Below are 22,122 nucleotides of genomic sequence, written 5' to 3'. Positions count from 1 at the left end.
TCACTCAACATGATTTTTTCAAGGTCCATCCAAGATCGGCTGAAAACGGTGAAGTCACCATTTTTTACAGCTGAGTAGTATTCCATTGTGTATATATACCACAACTTGCTCAGCCACTCATCTGTTGTTGGACACCTGGGTTGCTTCCAGGTTTTGGCTTTTACAAATTGTGCTGCCAAGAACATATGCCTGGGCATTTCTTTGTCAGAAGCTTTTGATTTTTAATTCGATGTCCTTATATTATTAGCCTATTTATGACTCAGTCGTGGTAGGTTGTATATTTATAACGATATGTTGATTTCTTTCAGCTTATCTAATTTATTGTGTTGGTGCATAATTGTTCATTTAGTCTCTTATCCTACGCCTTTCTGCTATATCATCATCGGCTTCTCTGTCTGTACTTTTTATTAGTTTGAAATGTCCTTTCTTCACCTAGCTAAGGGTTTGTCAACTCTGATTTCTTTTTAAAAGTACAATTCTTTTCTTTGGACTGTACCTTAACTTATAGTCACATGATTTTTGCACCATTTTAGGGAAAGAAGGCAATTATATTTCTAAATTTTATGTACACGTGGATGCCAATTTAGTGAAACTAAATAAAGTAAATAATAAACAATATTTCTTTTATCAGTATTTCTTTTTCAATATCTCACATAGCAACTCTGCTATGTGAAAACCCAATACAGCTCTGTAAGTTATCTCCTCCTCAGGTCTTCAAAGTTATTGGATAACTTTGGTCACCAAAGCTTTTTGTCAGTCAAGTAATTAATACCTTCTATTTAGTATGGAACTAGAGCATTACTGAAGTCAAAGTTGTTGTTTTTTTTCTTTTTCTTTTGTTCCCCCTCCCCTACAAATAGGAAGAAAATATTGGGGCAGAGAGTGTGGCTATTTTTCACTTTACCCTGTAGCTTTTCACTAGCCGACACTGATGTAAGTAAATTGGGAGGAGACTATTAAAAGTAAATAGGTATTTGAGTTTTTATTATAGGTGAGAATTTTCAAGAAATCTTTCTTATTTACAACAAAAATTGACAACACGTAATCAATAACCTATAAATCATGTATGGGATAGGTGGTCTTCTGTCAGGTACTGGTAAATGATTACTGCTTTGGTATATGTGTAGGCGGTAGTTTAGTGTTCTTGTGAGTAAATATTAAATTGTAAATTGATACTTCCACATCATTTTTTTTAATAGAAAATAGCAGGAAAAGACTGGAAATTAGCCAGCCTTGAGACAGGGAATGTGATAGCTGGAAATTGCCACACACTTAGGAAACAGAACTTGTTTATTCACATTTGGGGTATCTCACTACCCCTTCCTGACACACTGTTTGAAATGACTGCTGTGGTGAATGTTCACGATATCCTGTTTTACATATAAATTGAATGATATCCCCTGTTTTTACATAGATTTTGGAGTCATTTTTCCATCTTAACTGTATGTTGTTTTTATTCATGCTCTCTTCATCTACAATACATGGATCTGAAAAAAAGAAAAAAATAAGTAAAATCAATTATTTCATAATATTCATCCTTGTGACATGTAATATTTAAATGTAAGAAATGTTTTGGGATAAAATGAGATGTTGAAATAACATATTTTATTCACTTGTGCCAATTATTGATTTTAGTACTTAACAAGTACAAACTCTAAAAGCTTACAAATTCACAAAGCGTTTACTCCTAGTTCACACAGTAGTAAACTTCAATTTCCAAGGTTAGATAGTTTATTAGATGGAACAAGGAATGTGGGGTTTAGCTGACTTAAGTTGTCATGAATTTTCATACAGTGTCCACACTAATGATCTCCTATCAAACAAGGTTATGTTCAAGTGCTCAGTTAAATGCATAGCTTTTCATCTTCCTGTCCCTATCCAATTATCAGTGACTTCAGATATTTACTAACATTATTCTACTTTATTTTATTTTTTTTTCCAGTCTACAGAGTTTATTGGGTTCATAACTGGACAAAGTCACACGTGTACAAAATGAAGCTCACACTATCCCAAAGCAGAGTAGGGACCGAGGGCTGGGGGATCTGTTACTGGCCTTTGGGGGGAGCTCTGAGGTGAAGGGCAGCTGACCCTCCCACTCCTGAGAGGTGTGGCTAGAGGGGAGGGGAGTGGAGGGGGCCCATCTTTTTGGTCACAGAACTCAAGAGCCTGGTGGGAGCCAGGTCAGACAGACAATGGAGGAGAGGGAGCCCCAGAAACCACCCTTCCCAGAGGGGGCCTGGGGATGGCGCCACTAGTCCCGCTCGCAGTGTGGTTGGTCCAGGCCTAAACTCGGGGGCTGGTGCATTATTCTACTTTAAATCTATGTGTTAGCTTATTCCTGTGTTTGGAATAATAAAAAAACCTTCAATTTCTTTTTAAAAAATTATGATCTTAATTATTGAATGGAGACAGCCAGAAATCAAGAGGGAAGGCGGTGATAGGGAGAGAGACAGAGAGACACCTGCAGCACTGCTTCACCACTTGCAAAGCTTTTCCCCTGCAGGTGGGGACTAGAGGCTTGAACTTGGGTCCTTGAGTATTGTTTTTTTTTTTTAATTTTTTTTTAATATTTATTTTCTTTATTCCCTTTTGTTGCCCTTGTTGTTTTATTGTTGTAGTTATTATTGTTGTCGTTGTTGGATAGGACAGAGAGAAATGGAGAGAGGAGGGGAAGGCAGAGAGGAGGAGAGAAAGACAGACACCTGCAGACCTGCTTCACCGCCTGTGAAGCGACTCCCCTGCAGGTGGGGAGCCGGGGCCAAACCGGGATCCTTATGCCGGTCCTTGTGCTTTGCGCCACCTGCGCTTAACCCGCTGCGCTACAGCCCGACTCCCGGTCCTTGAGTATTGTAATATGTGTGCTCAGTCAGGTTGAAATCGGTTAAATTTCCATGATGAACAATAATGTATAAAAATGAAATCAAACATGCCTATTTATATTCATATGTATTTCTGTATCTACTTATATCTATGCCTATATACATACATATGCAGACATATTTCAGTATCTAGCTACTTATCTAAGCACCCATTAATGCATACATGTGTGTGTCTATCTTCCTGATCATCTTCATCCTCTCAGGTAAAGACAGACTGAATAGATGTGTGGATACAAATACAGAGTAAGAAGCTCAGCTTTTCTTGCTGTCAGGTTTATCACTGGGGCTTGGTTCCTGTATAACTCCACTATTCCTGGTGGACACTTTTTTTTCTTTTATAGAGGATGAGAAACAAGGGGAAAGAGAGGGAGTGAGACAGAAAGGAGAGATGCCTAGAGCACTATTTCACGAGTCGTGAAACTTTCCCCTGTAGGCAAGGATCCTGGGACTTCAATCTACCAGCTGAGCTGCCATTTGGCTCCAGAATCCCAGCAGGCGTGTGAGTGTGAGCATGTGTGTGCTCCTGTCTGAGAAATGAATCCAGGACTTTGTCATGCATGACTCCACTATGGGCAGCTTCTTGGGATGATTCCTTCCATGCTTTTATTTTAGATGGGGTGTGGGGGTGGGGAGAGGGAGACTAGTGGAATTAACATGAAACATCACATTTAATTTGTTTGCAGTAGATGTTAAGTTGCATAGTGTCCATTAATATGTTCAAGTTTCTGCACATTGTGGCTTTAAGAAAATGTCATTGTTTAGGAAATTCAAAACTTAAAACTTCATACATTAATATGTGAGATGCAAATGGTCAGCAAGAGTAATTGCGACTACATTCTGATATGTTAATTCTTGCCACTAAAGCTGCAACAGGCAATAATCTAGCATTATTTTGATTTTTCTCACAATCTAAAATAGGAAGAACTTACCTATACATTTTGGAGGTTTTGACCATTGTCCATAATCACACACTATGTATTTAGAACCCTGGAGCATGTAGTAAGCCTGGCATTGGTATTCAAGTTTTGACTCTGGAGGATAAACTTTTAATAAGAAAGAGGTGATATCTCCATTGTCAATAGCAGGTGGAGGTCCACATTTTTCTTTTGAGTCTGAAAAATAACACTTTATTTGTCAGGAAATTATGAATGGCTTTAATGAGAACTATCTAAATACAGCTCCATAAGTGCTATAGACTTTTCTTTTTAGATTTCCAAGGGTGACTGCTAACATTTTGGACTTTGTATAATGTGTGTTTATAAATATAGATTTGAATTCTATAAAAAGAAAATACTTAGGGGAGTCGGGCTGTAGTGCAGCGGGCTAAGCGCAGGTGGCGCAAAGCACAAGGACCGGCATAAGGATCCCGGTTCGAACCCCGGCTCCCCACCTGCAGGGGAGTCGCTTCACAGGCGGTGAAGCAGGTCTGCAGGTGTCTATCTTTCTCTCCTCCTCTCTGTCTTCCCCTCCCTCTCTCCATTTCTCTCTGTCCTATCCAACAACGACAACAACAATAATTACAACAATAAAACAACAAGGGCAACAAAAGGGAATAAATAAATTAAATAAATTAAAAAAATTAAAAAAAAAGAAAATACTTAAATAAAGTACTTACTATAGCATGTTGGCAAATGGTTCCATCCGACCTCACCACAAATGATGGAACCCGTGGTGTTTCCATCTCGGTTTTCATATCCCTCTAGGCATTTATAGTTTAATGTGTCATTCAGCTTAAACCGTTTCTTAGTGCTATTGCTAAAGGAATTCCTAAATACTGGCAAACCACAAAGTTCTAAAGGAAAATGAAATTAAGGTTTTTTTTCAGTACCACATCATATATATATTCAGACTAGTAGATCTCATTTTGAGAATAAAACCTTTATCAGTATGTGCACACTTATATTAATCTTAAATTAGTCTGATCAGTGACATTTTGTTCTAAAAGAGTTAATTTTAATAATAATTTATTTCTTTATGTATATATTTTTTGTCGTTTAACCCTGCCAATTAAGAACACTTAGTCAGATGTGTATATCTATGTATATATTTTTTTCCCTTTGTTTTTGTCATCAGTTATTCCTGGGACTGTGCCTGCATCATGACTCCACAAATCCTGGTGGCTAATTTTTCTGATTGACACAGAAATAGAAAGGGAAAGAAAGAGAGAGAAAGAGAGATGCCTGTATCCTTGCTTCACTGCCTGTGAAGCTTGCTCCCTGGCAGGTGGAAACCCGGGGCTTTAACCTGTGTCCCATCACATGGGATTATGTGGGCGTACAGGGTGTACCACCACCACTAGCAGCCTACAGATGTATATTTAACTGTGCATATGTCACTGATTATTATTCAATATGTGTTATTTTATTGAGTTGGTGATATAATTTAACCAATTTTGCTTGGAAAGTAGGATTGAAATTTAGAATCTAGTTGACTTTTTGTTAGCACAGAAACTAGAGCCACATGTGACTAAAGAGAGACTTAGAGGAGCCTGACAAATTTCATTAAAACAATTCCCATATCATGCCTCATCAGTTCTAGAATTGTGTCTGGAAATATTGAAGTCACTGACTTGTCATTTGTATATTATGTTTTTCTGGCATGGAGTATCTAGAGACAAAGAAAGAAAGAAAGAAAGAAAGAAAGAAAGAATTTATTATTTTAGAAGCCTTGCTCTGCAGCCTTTCTCCCTCCCTTTCTTTCTTTCTTTCTTTCGTTCTTTCTTTCTTTCTTTCTTTCTTTCTTTCTTTCTTTCTTTCTTTCTTTCTTTCTATCTATCATTAGAATGCCTTGGGGCTCTGTTTCCCCAGAGCCCTTCCCCAGTAGGGAAAGAGAGAGACAGGATGGGAGTTTGGATCAGCCTGTCAACGCCCATGTTCATCAGGGAAGCGATTACAGAAGCCAGACCTTCAACCTTCTGCATCCCACAAGGACCTTGGGTCCATACTCCCAGAGGGTTAAAGAATAGGAAAGCTATCAGGGGAGGGGTTGGTATACGGAGCTCTGGTGGTGGGAATTGTGTGAAGCTGTACCCCTCTTATCCCATGGGTTTGTCTATGTTTCCTTTTAATAAATAATTTTTTTTAAATAATGAATTCTAAAAAATGTAGATCTAAACAAACCACTCACAGCAAGAGACAGATCATCTGAACAAATTCAAAAAGGAATAGTCTTACATGAACCATACATGAATTGGACCTAGCAGATATATACACAATTTTACACCCCAAAGAAATGAATACACATTCTTCTCAAGTACACATGGAACATTTACAAGGATTCACCATATGCTGGGCCACAAAAGAAAGCCTAAACAAATATGTCAGTATTAAAATTATAAAATGCATGTTCTGGGGCTGGGCAGTAACACACTGGGTTAAGCGCACATAGTACGAAGAGCAGGGTTTCAGGCCCCTGTACCCACATCTGTAGGAGAGATGCTTCACTAGTGGTGAAGCAGGTCTGCAGGTGCCTACCTTTTTCTCCTCCTCTCTATCTTCCCCTCTCTTCTCCTCTCAATTTTTCTCTGTCCTATCCTAATAATAAATAAATAAGTAACAGTGGAAAAAATGGCCACGAGGAGTAGTGAATTTGTAGTGCCAGCACCCAGCCCCAGTAATAACCTTGGAGGCAAAAAATGAAATAAAACAAAATAAAATAAAGTAAAATACCTGTTCTCAGACCATGGTGATATGAAGCTAGAAATCAACCACAAAAAGAAAAGAAACTGCCCTTATATTTATCTCTAATGTTTTTATTTATCTTTTATAAAGAAAGGAACCACATCACCAACTTAACACTCCAAACATTCAAGTTAAAGTAAACTTTCATACAGCTGTCAGCAGGAAAATGAATGACAACAGAGAGATTACTTACTAGTGCATACGGGTTTATCTGACCATCCATTCTCCAGGCATGTAATCGATCCTATTGTTCTGCCATGTTCTGTTACATATCCTGGCTTACACCTATATAGTGTTTTCCTATTTAAAATATATGTGTGGGCAGACTGAGAAAAGAAGCCATTCTCAATTTCTATATCTGATTTTGAACATGTTTCTAAAGGGAACAAAGTATAAAGAAAAATATAATTAATTATACATTCAATAAACATTTCATAAGATCTGAGATAATACAACATAAAAAGTCATTTATAAAAGAAAACCTGAAAAATTTCCACTTATCTCAGGTCTTGTCTTTTTAAAAATGTGTTGTATTATAGAGGAAAAGATAGAGAACAGAGCACAAATCAACTTCTGTGGCTTCTGGCTTCAGGCTTCAGAGCCTAAGGTATGAAAGACTTTTTTTTTTTTTTTTTGCCTCCAGTGTTATCACTGGTACTCTCGTTCCTGCACTATGAATCCACGAATCCACTGCTCCTGGAGGCCATTTTCCCCATTTTATTGCCCTTGTTGTTATTGTAGCCATTGCTGTTGTTGGATAGAACAGAGAGAAATCAAAAGAGGAGAAGACAGAAAAGAGGAGAGAAAGACACTTGCAGACCTGCTTCACCACTTGTGAAGTGACCCCCTGCAGGTGGGGATCCAGGGGCTCGAACCCTGATCTTTACATTGGTCCTTGTGCTTTGTGCCATGTACGATTAACTGCTGCGCTACCGCCAGGCCTCCTGAAAGCCTTTTTGCATAATCATTATGCTACCTCCCCAGTCCTATCTCAACTCTTCTATTAGTAAACATAAGGCAAGTTTTCAAAGATATTATATTAAGAAGCCTTATTATTTGCTGGGGGAGGCAAGTAAAAGTAGATTACTGAACTTACTGTGCCTCTTCAGAGGACTTATCTTCACTGATTAAATATCTCATGGACAAAAAGGGAGTCAAAAGAGAAAATGTGAACAATTTTGAAATGAACTGTAAAAGTCATTTTAGATAAAAAAAAATTGAGGGGACCGGGTGATGGCACACACAGTTAAGCGCATAGTACTAAGTGCAAAAAGCTGAGCAAGGATCTGGGTTTGAGCCTCATCTCACCACTTGCAGCAGGGACATTTTACAAGCAGTAAAGCAGGTCTTTTCTCTTCTCTGTCTCCTTCCCCTCTCAGTTTCTCTGTTCTATCGAATAAAAAAAAATAGAAAAGAAAAGAAGAAAGGAAAAAAAAAACTGCTGTCAGGAGTGGTGCCAGCACGGAGCCCCAGAGATAACCCTGGAGGATATATAATTTGAGAGGTGACACAGTAGAGTCATGTTGAGAGGGAAAATTTACCATTAAATTAATGTAAAATAAAAGAATGAAGACCAAAAAAATAATAATTCTTTATACCTTAAAAAATTTTAAAAGTTAACCAAAGCAAATATATTTAAATTAAAAAGTGTGACATAGTAAGATTTGAAATGGGATGCCTCTCTTAGCCCTTCTTCCCATAAAACACTGACTTAACAGTTGCATATTGATCAATTTCAATTTTTGGAAATACAACAACTGGTTGAGAGACTTGCTGTACACACTAGATGTTTGTGAATGCCGTTTTAGCTAATAGGAAACATTGTAGCAAAAAATCTCATCACAAATTCAACTCTCTGGAAAGGCACCCAGAGACTTTCCAGGAAACTCAAATCCTTTCTGAGGTAAGGAAAACAATATATAAATAAGGTGAGAATTTCAACATAGAGCTAGAAAATATGAAAATTCCCAAAAGAAATTATACAATTAGAAGACAAGTGAATGGAGAATTCCCTTCTTCTTCTAGCGTTTGCCCTTCTTCTGTAGCCAGTCAACAGCATCTGGTTGAGCCTGATGTAAAGTTTCGTGCAAAAGCTCACGTTTTGAGAGTGCAAGGATGATGGTCATAGGTCAGGGACAGAGGTGTGAATGAGGTGTGCAGTGTACTGTGTACTCGGGGCCCAGGGTGGGGCAGGGAGAGGAGAATCCACAAGCAAGGCATGCCCTAGGTGTGCGGACATCCAAATGTAGGTGGGCTTTCTAAGAGTCTGGACAGTAGTCAGTAAGGTCTGCCTGTGTTCTTTGATGAGCTCAAAACTCCAAACTTAGCACCATTACCACAGAATACTGAAAAAACCTGGTTGATTTCCACACGCCCACAAAGATAGCTCATCATGGCTTGTTGTCACAATCACCACCTTTGTGACAAGGAGATGACAGGAGAGACTCCTATTCTGCCATTGCTGATGTCACCCATGTCAGGTGCCAAATACGGTTCTTTTTTGTTTTCTTGACTAGTGGCTATTGAGAAATCTAGGTATATTTGTTTTGTTATGTACTTACGGGGAAATTTGTCCACATTTGAAAAACTAAATTGATTTACTGTCAAAACAGAAATCTGATGTAAATATTTTGGCTCAGTTAATGTGGATAAGTTTTAGAACATCCGAAATCCTAGACTACTTTACTTACTGACATGGATGCATCTGGGAGGAGGAGACCAGCCATGCTCTGTACATGCCATCACACTCTGACCATTTTGAAGACTGTGGCCAGCATTGCAGTCAACTTTTACAGTGTCACCTTCTAAATATATTCTCTTGCTAACTGGCGCTTGTCCATTTTCCAAAGAATTGAAAGTACATTTTCCTAAATATTATAAAAATAATTAATGAAAGGAAAAACACATTTAAATAACGTAGTGGACTAAAAAAAATTCCTTTATGTAATCACTGAAGAAAATCTAAAGCTATGACCAAATGTTTGTTTAAGAAGATAAATGCATGAGGTTCCCGGAAGATGGCAGACTGAGAAGCTGCTAGTGGCTGAGCTCTGACCACATCTGCTGGAAACGGTAGGATTTTCTGCCTTTAGTAGGCCAGCCAATAAGGGGTCCTAGCGGTGACACCAAGGAGGTGACTATAACTTAATTTGGGTTAAGAATTAGAGTAGGAAAAAAGGGGAAAAATTTTTTTTCTTCCTTTTAATTTCTAAGCATACCTCCTTCCCCGCCCGCCCCTCCCCCCATAACCAGTCCCTGGGGACCAGCTCCTAGTAGGATTCACTGCTAGGAGCTCCTTTTCTTTACCAAATTCCTGTCCCACCAGAGAGTATCATTAATTCTAAGTCTATACCCTTCTGAAACCTCTGGCCTTTTTTCTTTCTAAGTAGCCAAACCCCACCCCACCTCACCCCGCATAGCTAATTAAATAATTAAAAATAAATACATAAAAAACCCTTTCCTTTCACTGCCCTTTTATGACTGTTCTTTTTCTTTTTCTTTTTTTTTCTCTTTATTTTTTTTCTTTTTTTCTTTCTTTTTATTTTACCAGAGCACTGCTCAGCTCTGGCTTATGGTGGTGCAGGGGATTGAACCTGAGACTCTGGAAGCTCAGGCATGGGAGTCTCTTTTGCATAACCATTATGCTATCTACCCCTGCCCCCTATTTTTTTTCTTTTTCTCATTATTGTCATCCTTCCTTAATCCTACAGCTTCCAAAGTCACAGCCCCCAGCCCCCACACCAAAAACAGTGTGCTTTTTTGAATTCACTGATACACATTTGGGAATTTCCTTTCACTGCTCTTTAATTACAGCTCTTTTTCTTATCTTTTCCCTTTTCTCTCTCTAGCCTCTTTTTTTTTTTATCTTGTCATACACTTCTTCCTTCTTCTTTGCCTTTCTGAATTTGTGAATTATTTTGGGGAAGAAATCTGACTCAGAGTGGACTCTCTATGTGTGTATCTCTGCTCTAGTTCCCTTTCCCCTCTGGTTACCCCTAGAATGAATATACAGTGGATAGTAGATTTGCATAACTGTCTGTTCTTGCTATCCTTTCTTTTCTCTTTCTTCTTCACTGGGATTTGGTTACTATTTATTCACGGACTGGAGAAATTGTTTGGCTAACTGGTAACAATTAAACTGCTTCAATACTTGCTTCAGTTGCTTCTGTAATTCCTGAGGTTGGTGAGTGCAATTGTCATAAAGGTATTTAGTACAGTGTTACTTGTACTCAAGTCACAACAACTGAGAAACAACAGAGCATAAAAAAAAAGAAACACATAAATCAAAAAAATGGGTAGATCAAAAACAAATAAAACTGCTACTCCAATGAATGAAGACAGGAGTCCAGAAGAAACTACAAATCAGCCAGAAGTAACCATAGATAAGAAAAGTATGCAAGCAATAATAAACTTATTAATCACAGAAATGAAAACAACATTGGAGGAAAGGAATGGCAGTATGAGGGAAACAACAGTTTAGACCCCCAAGGAAAATACTGATTATCTTGAGGCAATTAGAGAACTGAAAGCTGAAATAGCTTTAATGAAGAAAGAAGCTGAGGCAAGGGAAAGCAGACTAACAGAAGCAGAAAAAAGAATTAGACAGACAGAGGATGAGTTAGAGAAAACGAAGAAAGAGGTGAAAGAGTTTAAAAAGAGATTGAGAGACACTGAAAACAACAACAGAGACATATGGGATGATCTCAAAAGAAGTAACATTCGTATAATTGGCCTGCAAGAGGAAGAAAGAGAGGAAGGGGAAGCAAACATTCTAGAGGAAATAATACAAGAAAACTTCCCAGACCTGAATAACAGAAAGGATATCAAGGTTCAAGAGGCCCAGAGAGTACCAAACAGAATCAACCCAGACCTGAAGACACCAAGACACATCATAGTCACAATGAGAAGAAGTAAGGATAAAGAAAGGATCCTAAAGGCTGCAAGAGAGAAACAAAAAGTCACATACAAGGGAAAACCCATAAGATTATCTGCAGACTTCTCCACTCAAACTCTAAAATCCAGAAGGGAATGGCAAGATATCTATGGAATGAATGAAAAAGCCCTGAATGAAAAAGGGTATCAACCAAGGATAATATATCCTGCTAGACTTTCATTCAAATTAGATGGAAGGTTCAAAACCTTCTTAGACAAACAACAGTTAAAGAAGGCAACTATCACCAAGCCGGCCCTGAAAGAGGTTCTAAAAGACCTCTTATAAACAAGAACATCACTATAATACTTGCAACATATCAGAGCAAACAAAAAAATTTTTTTTGAACAATGGCACTACAAAACATTAAATCCATAATATCAATAAACGTCAGTGGCTTAAACTCACCTATCAAAAGGCACAGGGTGGGGGGATGGATCAGAAAACATAATCCAACCATATGCTGCTTGCAAGAATCCCATCTGTCACAACAAGATAAACACAGACTTAAAGTGAAAGGATGGAAAACTATCATACAGGCTAACGGACCACAAAAAAGGGCAGGAACAGCCATTCTCATCTCAGACACGATAGATTTTAAATTAAATAAAGTAATAAAAGATAGGCAAGGATATTACATAATGATTAGAGGATCAATCAGTCAAGAAGACTTAACAATTATTAACATCTATGCACCCAATGAGGGACCATCTAAATACATTAAGCACCTACTGAAAGAATTTCAAAAATACATCAATAGTAATACAATAATAGTGGGAGACTTCAATACCCCACTCTCACACTTAGATCAACAAAGCAGAGAACCAATAAAGATACAAGAGAATTGAATGAAGAGATCGACAGACTAGACCTCTTGGACATTTTCAGACTCCTCCACCCCAAACACTGGAATACACCTTCTTTTCAAATCCACATAACACATACTCAAGGATAGAACACATGTTAGGCCACAAAGACAGCATCAATAAATTTAAGAGCATTGAAATCATCCCAAATATCTTCTCAGATCACAGTGGAGTAAAAGTAACATTTAACAACAAACAGAAAATTATTAAAAGACACAGAATTTGGAAACTAAACAACATGCTCCTTAAGAATCACTGGGTCAGAGACTCACTCAAGCAGGAAATTCAAATGTTCCTTGAAACTAATGAAAATGAAGACACAACCTATCAAAATATTTGGGACACAGCTAAAGCAGTACTGAGAGGGAAACATAGCCATACATTCACATATTAAACACCAAGAAGAAGCTCAACTGAACGACCTTACTGCACACCTCAAGGACTTAGAGGAAGAGGAACAAAGGAACCCTAAAGCAACCAGAAGGACAGAAATCACTAAAGTTCGAGCAGAAATAAACAACATCGAAAATAAAAGAAACATACAAAAGATCAATGAAGCCAAATGTTGGTTCTTTGAAAGATTAAACAAAATTGACAAACCCCTAGCCAGACTCACCAAACAAAAAAGAGAGAAGACTCAAATTAATAGAATTGTAAACGATGGAGGAGATATCACAACTGACACCACAGAAATCCAGAGAATTCTGCGAAACTTCTATAAAGAACTATATGCCACCAAGCTAGAGAATCTGGAAGAAATGGAACAATTCCTAGAAACATATGCCCTTCCAAAACTGAACCAAGAAGAACTACAAAATCTAAATGCACCAATCACAGACAAAGAAATTGAAACCGTTATTAAGAATCTCCCTAACAACAGAAGTCCTGGACCAGATGGCTTCACAAATGAATTCTACAAAACTTTCAGGAAACAGTTAATACCCATACTTCTTAAGCTATTCCATAAGATTGAAGAAACAGGAATACTACCTTCCACCTTCTATGAAGCCAACATCACCCTGATACCAAAAGCTGATAGGGACAGAACAATAAAGGAAAACTACAGACCAATATCTCTGATGAACATAGATGCCAAAATATTAAACAAGATCTTGGCCAACCGGATACAGCAACATATTAAAAAGATTATTCATCACGACCAAGTGGGATTCATCCCAGGAATGCAAGGCTGGTTCAACATCTGTAAATCAATCAATGTCATTCACCACATCAATGACAGCAAAGCCAAAAATCACATGATTATCTCAATAGATGCAGAGAAAGCCTTTGACAAAATTCAACACCCATTCATGCTCAAAACTCTACAAAAAATGGGAATAGATGGGAAATTACTCAAGATAGTGGAGTCTATATATAGCAAACCCACAGCCAACATCATACTCAATGGACAGAAGCTGAAAGCATTCCCCCTCAGATCGGGGACTAGACAGGGCTGTCCACTGTCACCGTTACTCTTCAACATAGTATTGGAAGTTCTTGCCATAGCAATCAGGCAAGAGAAAGAAATCAAAGGAATACAGATTGGAAGGGAAGAAGTCAAGCTCTCACTATTTGCAGATGATATGATAGTATACATAGAAAGACCTAAAGAATCCAGCAGAAAATTACTGGAAGTTATTAGGCAAGATAGCAAGGTATCAGGCTACAAAGTCAATGTACAAAAATCAGTGGCATTTCTTTATGCAAACACTAAATCTGAAGAAGAAGACATCCAGAAATCACTCCCATTTACTGTTTCAGCAAAAGCAAACAAATACCTAGGAATAAAGTTGACCAAAGAAGTGAAAGACTTGTATGCTGAAAACTATGAGTCACTACTCAAGGAAATAGAAACAGATACCAAGAAATGGAAAGATATCCCATGCTTATGGATTGGAAGGATAAATATCATCAAAATGAATATTCTCCCCAGAGACATATACAAATTCAATGTAATACCCATCAAAGTTCCACCAAGCTTCTTTAAGAGAATAGAACAAACACTACAATCATTTATCTGGAACCTGAAAACACCTAGAATTGTCAAAACCATCTTGAGGAAAAGAAACAGAAATGGAGACATCACACTCCCAGACCTTAAACTATATTATAAAACCATCATCATCAAAACAGCATGGTACTGGAACAAAAATAGGCACACAGACCAGTGGAACAGAATTGAAATCCCAGAAATAAATCCCCACACCTATGGACATCTAATCTTTGATAAGGGGGCCCAAAGCATTAAATGGAAGACGGAGGCTCTCTTCAATAAATGGTGCTGGGAAAACTGGGTTGAAACATGCAGAAGAATGAAATTGAACCACTTTATCTCACCAGAAACAAAAATCAACTCCAAATGGATCAAAGACCTAGATATCAGACCAGAAACAATCAAATACTTAGAGGAAAACATTGGCAAAACACTTTACCAACTACACCTCAAGGACATCTTTGATGAATCAAACCCAACTGCAAGGAAGACTAAAGCAGAAACAAACCAATGGGACTACATCAAATTGAAAAGCTTCTGAACATCCCAAGAAACTATTAAACAGAGAGACCCCTCACAGAATGGGAGAAGATCTTCACATGCCATACGTCAGAAAAGAAACTAATCACCAAAATATATAAAGAGCTCAGCAAACTTAGCCGCAAAAAAGCAAATGACCCCATCTAAAAATGGGCAGAGGATATGAACAAAACATTCACCTCAGAGGAGATCCAAAAGGCTAACAAACATATGAAAAACTGCTCTAGGTCACTGATTGTCAGAGAAATGCAAATTAAGACAACACTAAGATACCACCTCACTCCTGTAAGAATGGCATACATCAAAAAGGACAGCAGCAACAAATGCTGGAGAGGATGTGGGGACAGAGGAACCCTTTTACATTGTTGGTGGGAATGTAAATTGGTATAGCCTCTGTGGAGAGCAGTCTGGAAAACTCTCAGAAGGCTAGGCATGGACCTTCCATATGATCCAGTAATTCCTCTCCTGGGCTTATACCCCAAGGACTCCATAACACCCAACCAAAAAGAGGTGTGTACTCCTAAGTTCATAGCAGCACAATTCATAATAGCTAAAACCTGAAAGCAACCCAGGTGCCCAACAACAGATGAGTGGCTGAGAAAGCTGTGGTATATATACACAATGGAATACTATGCAGCTATCAAGAACAATGAACCCACCTTCTCTGACCCATCTTGGACAGAGCTAGAAGGAATTATGTTAAGTGAGCTAAGTCAGAAAGATAAAGATGAGTATGGGATGATCCCACTCATCAACAGAAGTTGAGTAAGAAGATCTGAAAGGGAAACTAAAAGCAGGACCTGACCAAATTGTAAGTAGGGCACCAAAGTAAAAGCCCTATGGTGAGGGGTAGACATGCAGCTTCCTGGGCCAGTGGGGGGTGGGAGTGGGTGGGAGGTATGGGTCACAGTCTTTTGGTGGTGGGAATGGTATTTATGTACACTCCTAGCAAAATGTAGACATATAAATCACTAGTTAATTAATATGAGAGGGGGAAAATCAATTGTATGTCTCAAAGTTTTTCAAAACACAAACTGAATCTTTTTAATATGTAGGCTGTGTATTTGATATGCGGACTCTCTCAAAAGCCTAGACCAAGTAGATTAGAAGCATCCAATAGCACAGCTATATACAAGATACTGGGCACTGTACAGCAAACCCTAACAAAAGGACTTTTCAAAGTTAACCCAATTACCAAATAATGTGATGATAACATTAACTATCGATTGTCTTTTTGAACCCTAAGACAGCAGGAACCTCACATCTCCACTATAGAGCCCCTACTTCCCCCAGTCCTGGAACCCTTGGATAGGGCCCACTTTCCCGTATGCCCCTCCCAATCCATATCAAATAATATTGCATCCGCCGACTACAACCTAACCAACGCAGCGATGGCCACCTCAACATGCTTCACCTCAGACTGTGTCCAGAGACTTCATGTGTGGAATGACAACCCTTCAGCTTCATTACTCGGGTGAGACCTTTCCTTTTATAGTATTCTCTAATTCCATTCCAGGTGGTTCACTTTCTAACAAAGTCCCAAAACCTAGATATACACCAGTTTCTGTGAGAGAGAGCATATGTTCACACGTATCCATAAACTACTGCAAAATATATACCTGAAAGCAGAAGTACACTAGAGTTTGCAGTGAGTACCTCCCTAACACTTCCTCTCCACTATTCCAAGCTTTGGGTCCATGATTGCTCAACAATTTGTTTGGCTTCATATGTTAACTCTCTTTTCAATCACCAGGTTCCAGATGCCATCAGGATGCTAGCCAGGCTTCCCTGGATTGAAGACCCCACCAATGTGTCCTGGAGCTCAGCTTCCCCAGAGACACACCCTACTAGGGAAAGAGAGAGGCAGACTGGGAGCATGGACCGACCAGTCAACACCCATGTTCAGTGGGGTAGCAATTACAGAAGCCAGACCTTCTTTCTTCTGTAACCCTCAGTGACCCTGGGTCCATGCTCCCAGAGGGATAGAGAATGGGAAAGCTATTGGGGGAGGGGGTGGGATATGGAGATTGGATGGTGGGAATTGTTTGGAGTTGTACCCCTCCTACCCTATGGTTTTTTTAATTAATCTTTCTTAAATAAAAAAAATTAAAAAAAAATAAAATCAGAAAAAAAGAAGATAAATGCATACTTGTTGTTATCTTTATTTCTTTACAAGTGGGTATGAACTATATCAATGTGTATTATATTCTCTTAATTTTTTACCATTTTTAATTATGTATTTGTTGGGTAGAGGCACCTAGAAATAGAAGAGGGAAGGGGGAGGTAAAGAGGGAGAGAAACAGAGAGACATCTTCAGCCCTGCTTCACTATTTTCAAAGCTTTCCCCCTGCAGGTAGGGACTGGGGGCTTGAACCTGGGTTCCTGTGTATTGTAACATGTGGGCTCAACCAAGTGTGTCACCACCCAGCCCTGCCTCTGTATATTCTTGTAGATTTTCTATTTGCATTTATTTCCATGAAAATTTCTCATAAAGGTAAAATGTCTATTTTGGATTATTTTGTCCACAGAATGCATCTTTTGGCCTTATTTTGCCACTCAAGACTTAATTGTGTTCACAATTTTTCACTCTCTACTTTTTGAAAGACAGGAAAAAAATGAAGATATTTACTTACTTCGGCAGGGCACTTCTGGAAACCATCCTTCTTTTGTACAAGAAATATGAGCCCAGTGACGTTGTGAAGGAGCCTCAAAATTTTCATCACAGGAATAGTAAAATATTTTTCCTATAGGTACTGGAAAGTTTGGTGTAAAACGCTCCGAGTTGTACAGATGTCCATGTTTTATTTCTGGAAAATCACAAGGCTTCACTGGCAATAAAAATAAATTGATATAATGTCTTACCTTAATAGATTAATGATGAGAGATTTTTCATCATTGGTCTATATCTATATATCTATATCTATATATCTATAATTATATCTATATCTTATCTATATTCCCTTTTGTTGTCCTTATTATTTTTTATTGTTGTAGTTATTATTGATGTCGTTGTTGTTTGGTAGGACAGAGAGAAATAGAGGAGGGGAAGACAGAGAGGGGGAGAGAAAGATAGACACCTGCAGACCTGCTTCACTGCCTGTAAAGTGACTCCCCTGCAGTGAGGAGCCGGGGGCTCGGACTGGAATCCTTATGCTGGTCCTTGTGCTTTGTGCCACATGCGCTTAACCTGCTGCGCTACTGCCCAACTCCCTTCCTTTTATTTTTTACTGGGAGGTTAATAGCTTACAGTAAAATTTGACACATGGGTAAAGTTTCTCATCTCACCAAAACAGGTGCTGCAAAACATTCTCAGCCCCAAATTTGGTTAGTTACCGTATACCATGACCTGAAAGCCTCCCTTCCTTCCACCATTCTCTGCACCCCTCTCCTAGAGTCCTTTGCTTTGGTGCAATACACTGAGCTAGTCCAGGTTTTACTTTATGTATGCTTCCCTGTTATGTTCCTTTTTCTGAAGTTGTGCCTATGAGTGAGATCATTCTATATTCATCATTCTCTTTCTGTCTTATCTCATTTAACATGATTCTTACAAACTCTATCAGAGATGAGGTGAAGAAGGTGAATTCATCATTCTTAATAGCTGAGTAGTATTCCATTGTGTACATAGACCAAAACTTTCTTAGTTACTCATCTGTTGTTAGACACCTAGACACCTTGAATTATATTCTTATTGGCATAATCACACAGCATTGAGCTTCTACAAGTAGAGTAAGATACAGATGACTGAGTTATGTGAGGATTTCCTTGCTAATGAATATGAAATTTTATATTGTATGTCAAATACTGTATAAACTTGTATGAAGACTCAAGGAAGAATGCTGTATATAAGCATTTCGTGAGTACATAGTCTTATTTGATTAAGCAAGATCATGGCTGAGAGATGGAGGTACTAAGTTTATCACTCAGTTTATCTGTCTTCTTGTCAATTCTCCTCAGAATCAGAGTTCTGCTTTTGAAAGAAACCGTGGACAGGTCTATGTAGTGAGATAGTTAGAATTGATAGTTTCCTTTCAATTCTGTGTGAGGGAGCTATCTTGGAAGCACGTTTTCTTGCCCAGCCGTCCTATCAGATGACTGTGGTCTAGACCAGCATCCTGACTGCGGGACAAGAACATCTGATTGGGAACTAGTCAGTTAAATTACTCTCAAATTCCTCCAGCTAAGACACTGTTAAATTCCTAAAAATAATAAATTGGTTCTTTTGAGACTATATATTTTGGGGCTATCTGTTACATAGCAGTTGCAATTGCTACTACAGGATTTGTACTGTATACTATTACCCAGGGTCCAGCTTAGATGTAGAATTTTGTTGCTTAGGGAAATACAAGTCCATATACACATTTAATGCTGAGTAGCTAACAAGTAAACTTTTACATTTCAAATTATTTTTATTCCTTAGAATTGATTACTTTGAAATCAAAGGATGCCTCTAAAGCCTCCATTTTATATACATAAGATAAATATTCACATTTGCCATGCTTTTTTCTAAAGTGAAAGTGATTCCATAGTTAAGAAGTAAATCAAGGGCCTGAAAAACAGTTAGTTTACCTGGGGGTTTGCTATGAACAACCCAGGTTGGACCTGGCTCCCACTGCACTTGGGGAAGCCTTAGTGCTGTGGTATCTTTCCTTCTTCCTCCCTGGATGGTAGTCCAAGTGGTAATACCCCAACAACAGCAACAACAAATAGAGGTCAAGTTATAAATGTAACTTACAATCACATTTTGGTGTAGGTGCCCAGCCTGTAATGGTGCATTTCACTGTATTTCCCTGGGTTGAGGGATAGAAGCCACTTTTACACTCATATGTAATCACATCCTCTATTTTGTATGTGTGCTTTTCAGATCTGTAGATACCATTTAGAATATTAGGAGGAGCACAGGCTTCATCTGAAAAGGAAACCAATGTAACTAATGTAGAGGTCAGTACCATGAATAGATTTACCTACCTGAAAATAAAGAAACTGGATGTTATTTTTGTGTCCTTACCACAGCAAGGAAAAAGGAACTAACAAGAACATATCCTCATAGCCTTCCTGCCCTGTCACGCACTGTACTTCATTTTCTCCCACTGTGTTTCTCCCATCCAGGCACTAGCCAGGCCTGGTCCTGTTTAGCTTCTGAGGTCAGATGTTCAGGGTGAGATGTCTGTAGTCTCACTGTATTTCTCAGTTGACGCACCTGATCCTGGATGTTTGAATTCTCTTTCTTTATAGACATCATACCCTTCACTCTACTTCACATGGGGTAATGAGTTCATGAGCTATATTCAATAAATTTTATTATTTCAAAAAGTTTTAAGGAGCTGGGCAGTGGCACATGCATTTAATTGCACATGTTACCAAGAGCAAGGATCTGGGTTCAAGTCCCAGCTCCCCACCTGCAGGGGAAATAATCAAGTGTAACGGGGGAAGTAGGTCTGTGTTGGTATGCATGAGACCCCTTCTGTTTCATTTGGTTTAAATCCCCCCTGCTTAACACTATTCTATTTACATAACCACTTCATTCTATTTACATAACCACTGTTAACAAGTTCCACCCTCCCTCCAGGGTTTTGTGGTTCAGTGATAGGATTCTCGCCTAATCTGCCCCCTCTTTGTCACACTCTGATTTTCACCAGTCACTTTTCTCTCCACTCTCTCTATGTCACATCCTGTTTCCACTTTACTTGGCAAGTATATATAAAGACAGCATTGTGAGTTTTACAGTACTGTACTTTGAGTTTAACTTAGCTCGTCTTAGATTGTGCTGCGTCCTGCATGAATAAAGAGATACTGCCTACAGCTCAACCATGAGTCCCTGGTCGTCTGTTACCCGCCCATGAAGCTAGCCCGGCGAAAACAACTTAACCCGTCGAAAACAACAGGTCTGTAGGTGTTTATCTTTCTCTCCCTTTCTCTGTCTCTCTGTCCTCTCAGTTTCTCTCTGTCCTATCTAATTGTTGTTGTTGCTGTTATTGCTGTTGTTGTTGGATAGGACAGAGAAATTGAGAGAGGAGGGGAAGACATAGGGAGAGAAAGACACCAGCAGACCTGCTTCACTGCTTGCCAAGTGACCCCCCTGCAGGTGCAGAGTCAAGGGCTTGAGTGGGAATCCTTGCACTGGTCCCTGTGTTTCACACTGTGCACTTAACCCTGTGTGCTACCACCCAGCCCCTTATTTTATTTATTTTTAAATACTCTTATTTATTATTGTATAGAGACAGAGAGGGGTGGGGAGATGGAGGGAAAGAGACAGACAGACACCTGCACCCCTGCTTCACCCCTAGTCCTCACCCTAAAGGTGGGAACTAGGAACCCAGGTCCTTGAGCACTGTAATGTGTACACTTAACCAGATGTGCCACCACCTGGCCCTCTGTTTTTATTGTTTGTTTTGTTTTAAGTTCTTTAGATTCCACCTGAGTGAAATAATCCAGTAGTTGTTTTTATCTCTTATTTATTGCTAAGCATAATCACCTCCAATTCCATCCATTTTGTTCCTAAGGACAGAATATTATCTTTTTTGATTGCGTAGTAGTATTCCATGAAATATTTATCCCATAACTTCTTTAGCTAGTCATCTGTTGATGGACATTTAGGTTACTTCTGCTCTCTGGCTATTGTAAATAATGCAGCTATGAACATAGGGATGCATATGTCCCTTTGAATTAATTCAACTTATTAGTTCTCATAAGACTAATTATAAATATTCTGGAACTCTTTGTTCCAGGTACTTTACAGGGTTGTATATATCTGGCTGTTTAAAGTAAGAATGGCTCTGTGACTTGCAGAGACAAATGGAAGCAATATGAAAGCAGTGTGTCACTCTAGAGAGGAACACTTTTTTAAATATATATTTATCCCCTTTTGTTGCTCTTGTTTTATTGTTGTAGTTATTATTGTTGTTGTTACTGATGTTGTTGTTGTTGGATAGGACAGAGAGAAATGGAAAGAGGAGGGGAAGACAGAGAGGGGAGAGAAAGACACCTCAGACCTGCTTCACTACCCTGCAGGTGGGGGAGCCGGGGGCTTGAACTGGGATCGTTACGCTGGTCCTTGCGCTTTGCGCCACATGCGCTTAACCTGCTGTGCTACTGCCTGACTCCCCCACTTGTTTGGTTTTGTTTGCTTCATCATAATGACCTGAAAGGTTACTTGATATGACTTCCATCTTATAAATTTTTTGAGACTTTCTCTGTGTCACAACATATTGGCTATCCTGAACATCGTTCTATGATC

General features: G+C 38.8%; 1 protein-coding gene across 3 annotated transcripts in view; it reads right to left on the bottom strand.

Moving 5' to 3' along the window:
- Positions 1-956: 956 nt before the first annotated feature.
- LOC132534599 (complement factor H-related protein 3-like) overlaps positions 957-22,122 on the bottom strand; it is a 33,982-nt gene continuing 12,816 nt past the window's right edge. For 2 of the 3 annotated variants that reach the window (XM_060178495.1, XM_060178496.1), the window contains 6 exons: positions 17,522-17,716; positions 9,250-9,426; positions 6,753-6,935; positions 4,495-4,671; positions 3,809-3,991; positions 957-1,487 (listed from right to left, as the gene is read on the bottom strand). In XM_060178495.1, coding sequence (XP_060034478.1) covers positions 1,291-1,487; positions 3,809-3,991; positions 4,495-4,671; positions 6,753-6,935; positions 9,250-9,426; positions 17,522-17,716 — 1,112 coding nt within the window. In that variant the 3' untranslated portion in view covers positions 957-1,290. Of the gene's footprint in view, positions 1,488-3,808; positions 3,992-4,494; positions 4,672-6,752; positions 6,936-9,249; positions 9,427-17,521; positions 17,717-19,620; positions 19,795-22,122 lie in introns of all 3 variants that reach the window. The other variant, XM_060178494.1, reaches the window with a different exon arrangement.

The sequence above is a fragment of the Erinaceus europaeus genome, chromosome 19 (genome assembly GCF_950295315.1).
Source record: "Erinaceus europaeus chromosome 19, mEriEur2.1, whole genome shotgun sequence".
Taxonomy (NCBI): domain Eukaryota; kingdom Metazoa; phylum Chordata; class Mammalia; order Eulipotyphla; family Erinaceidae; genus Erinaceus; species Erinaceus europaeus.
This window is presented reverse-complemented; position numbering and strand designations above follow the sequence as displayed.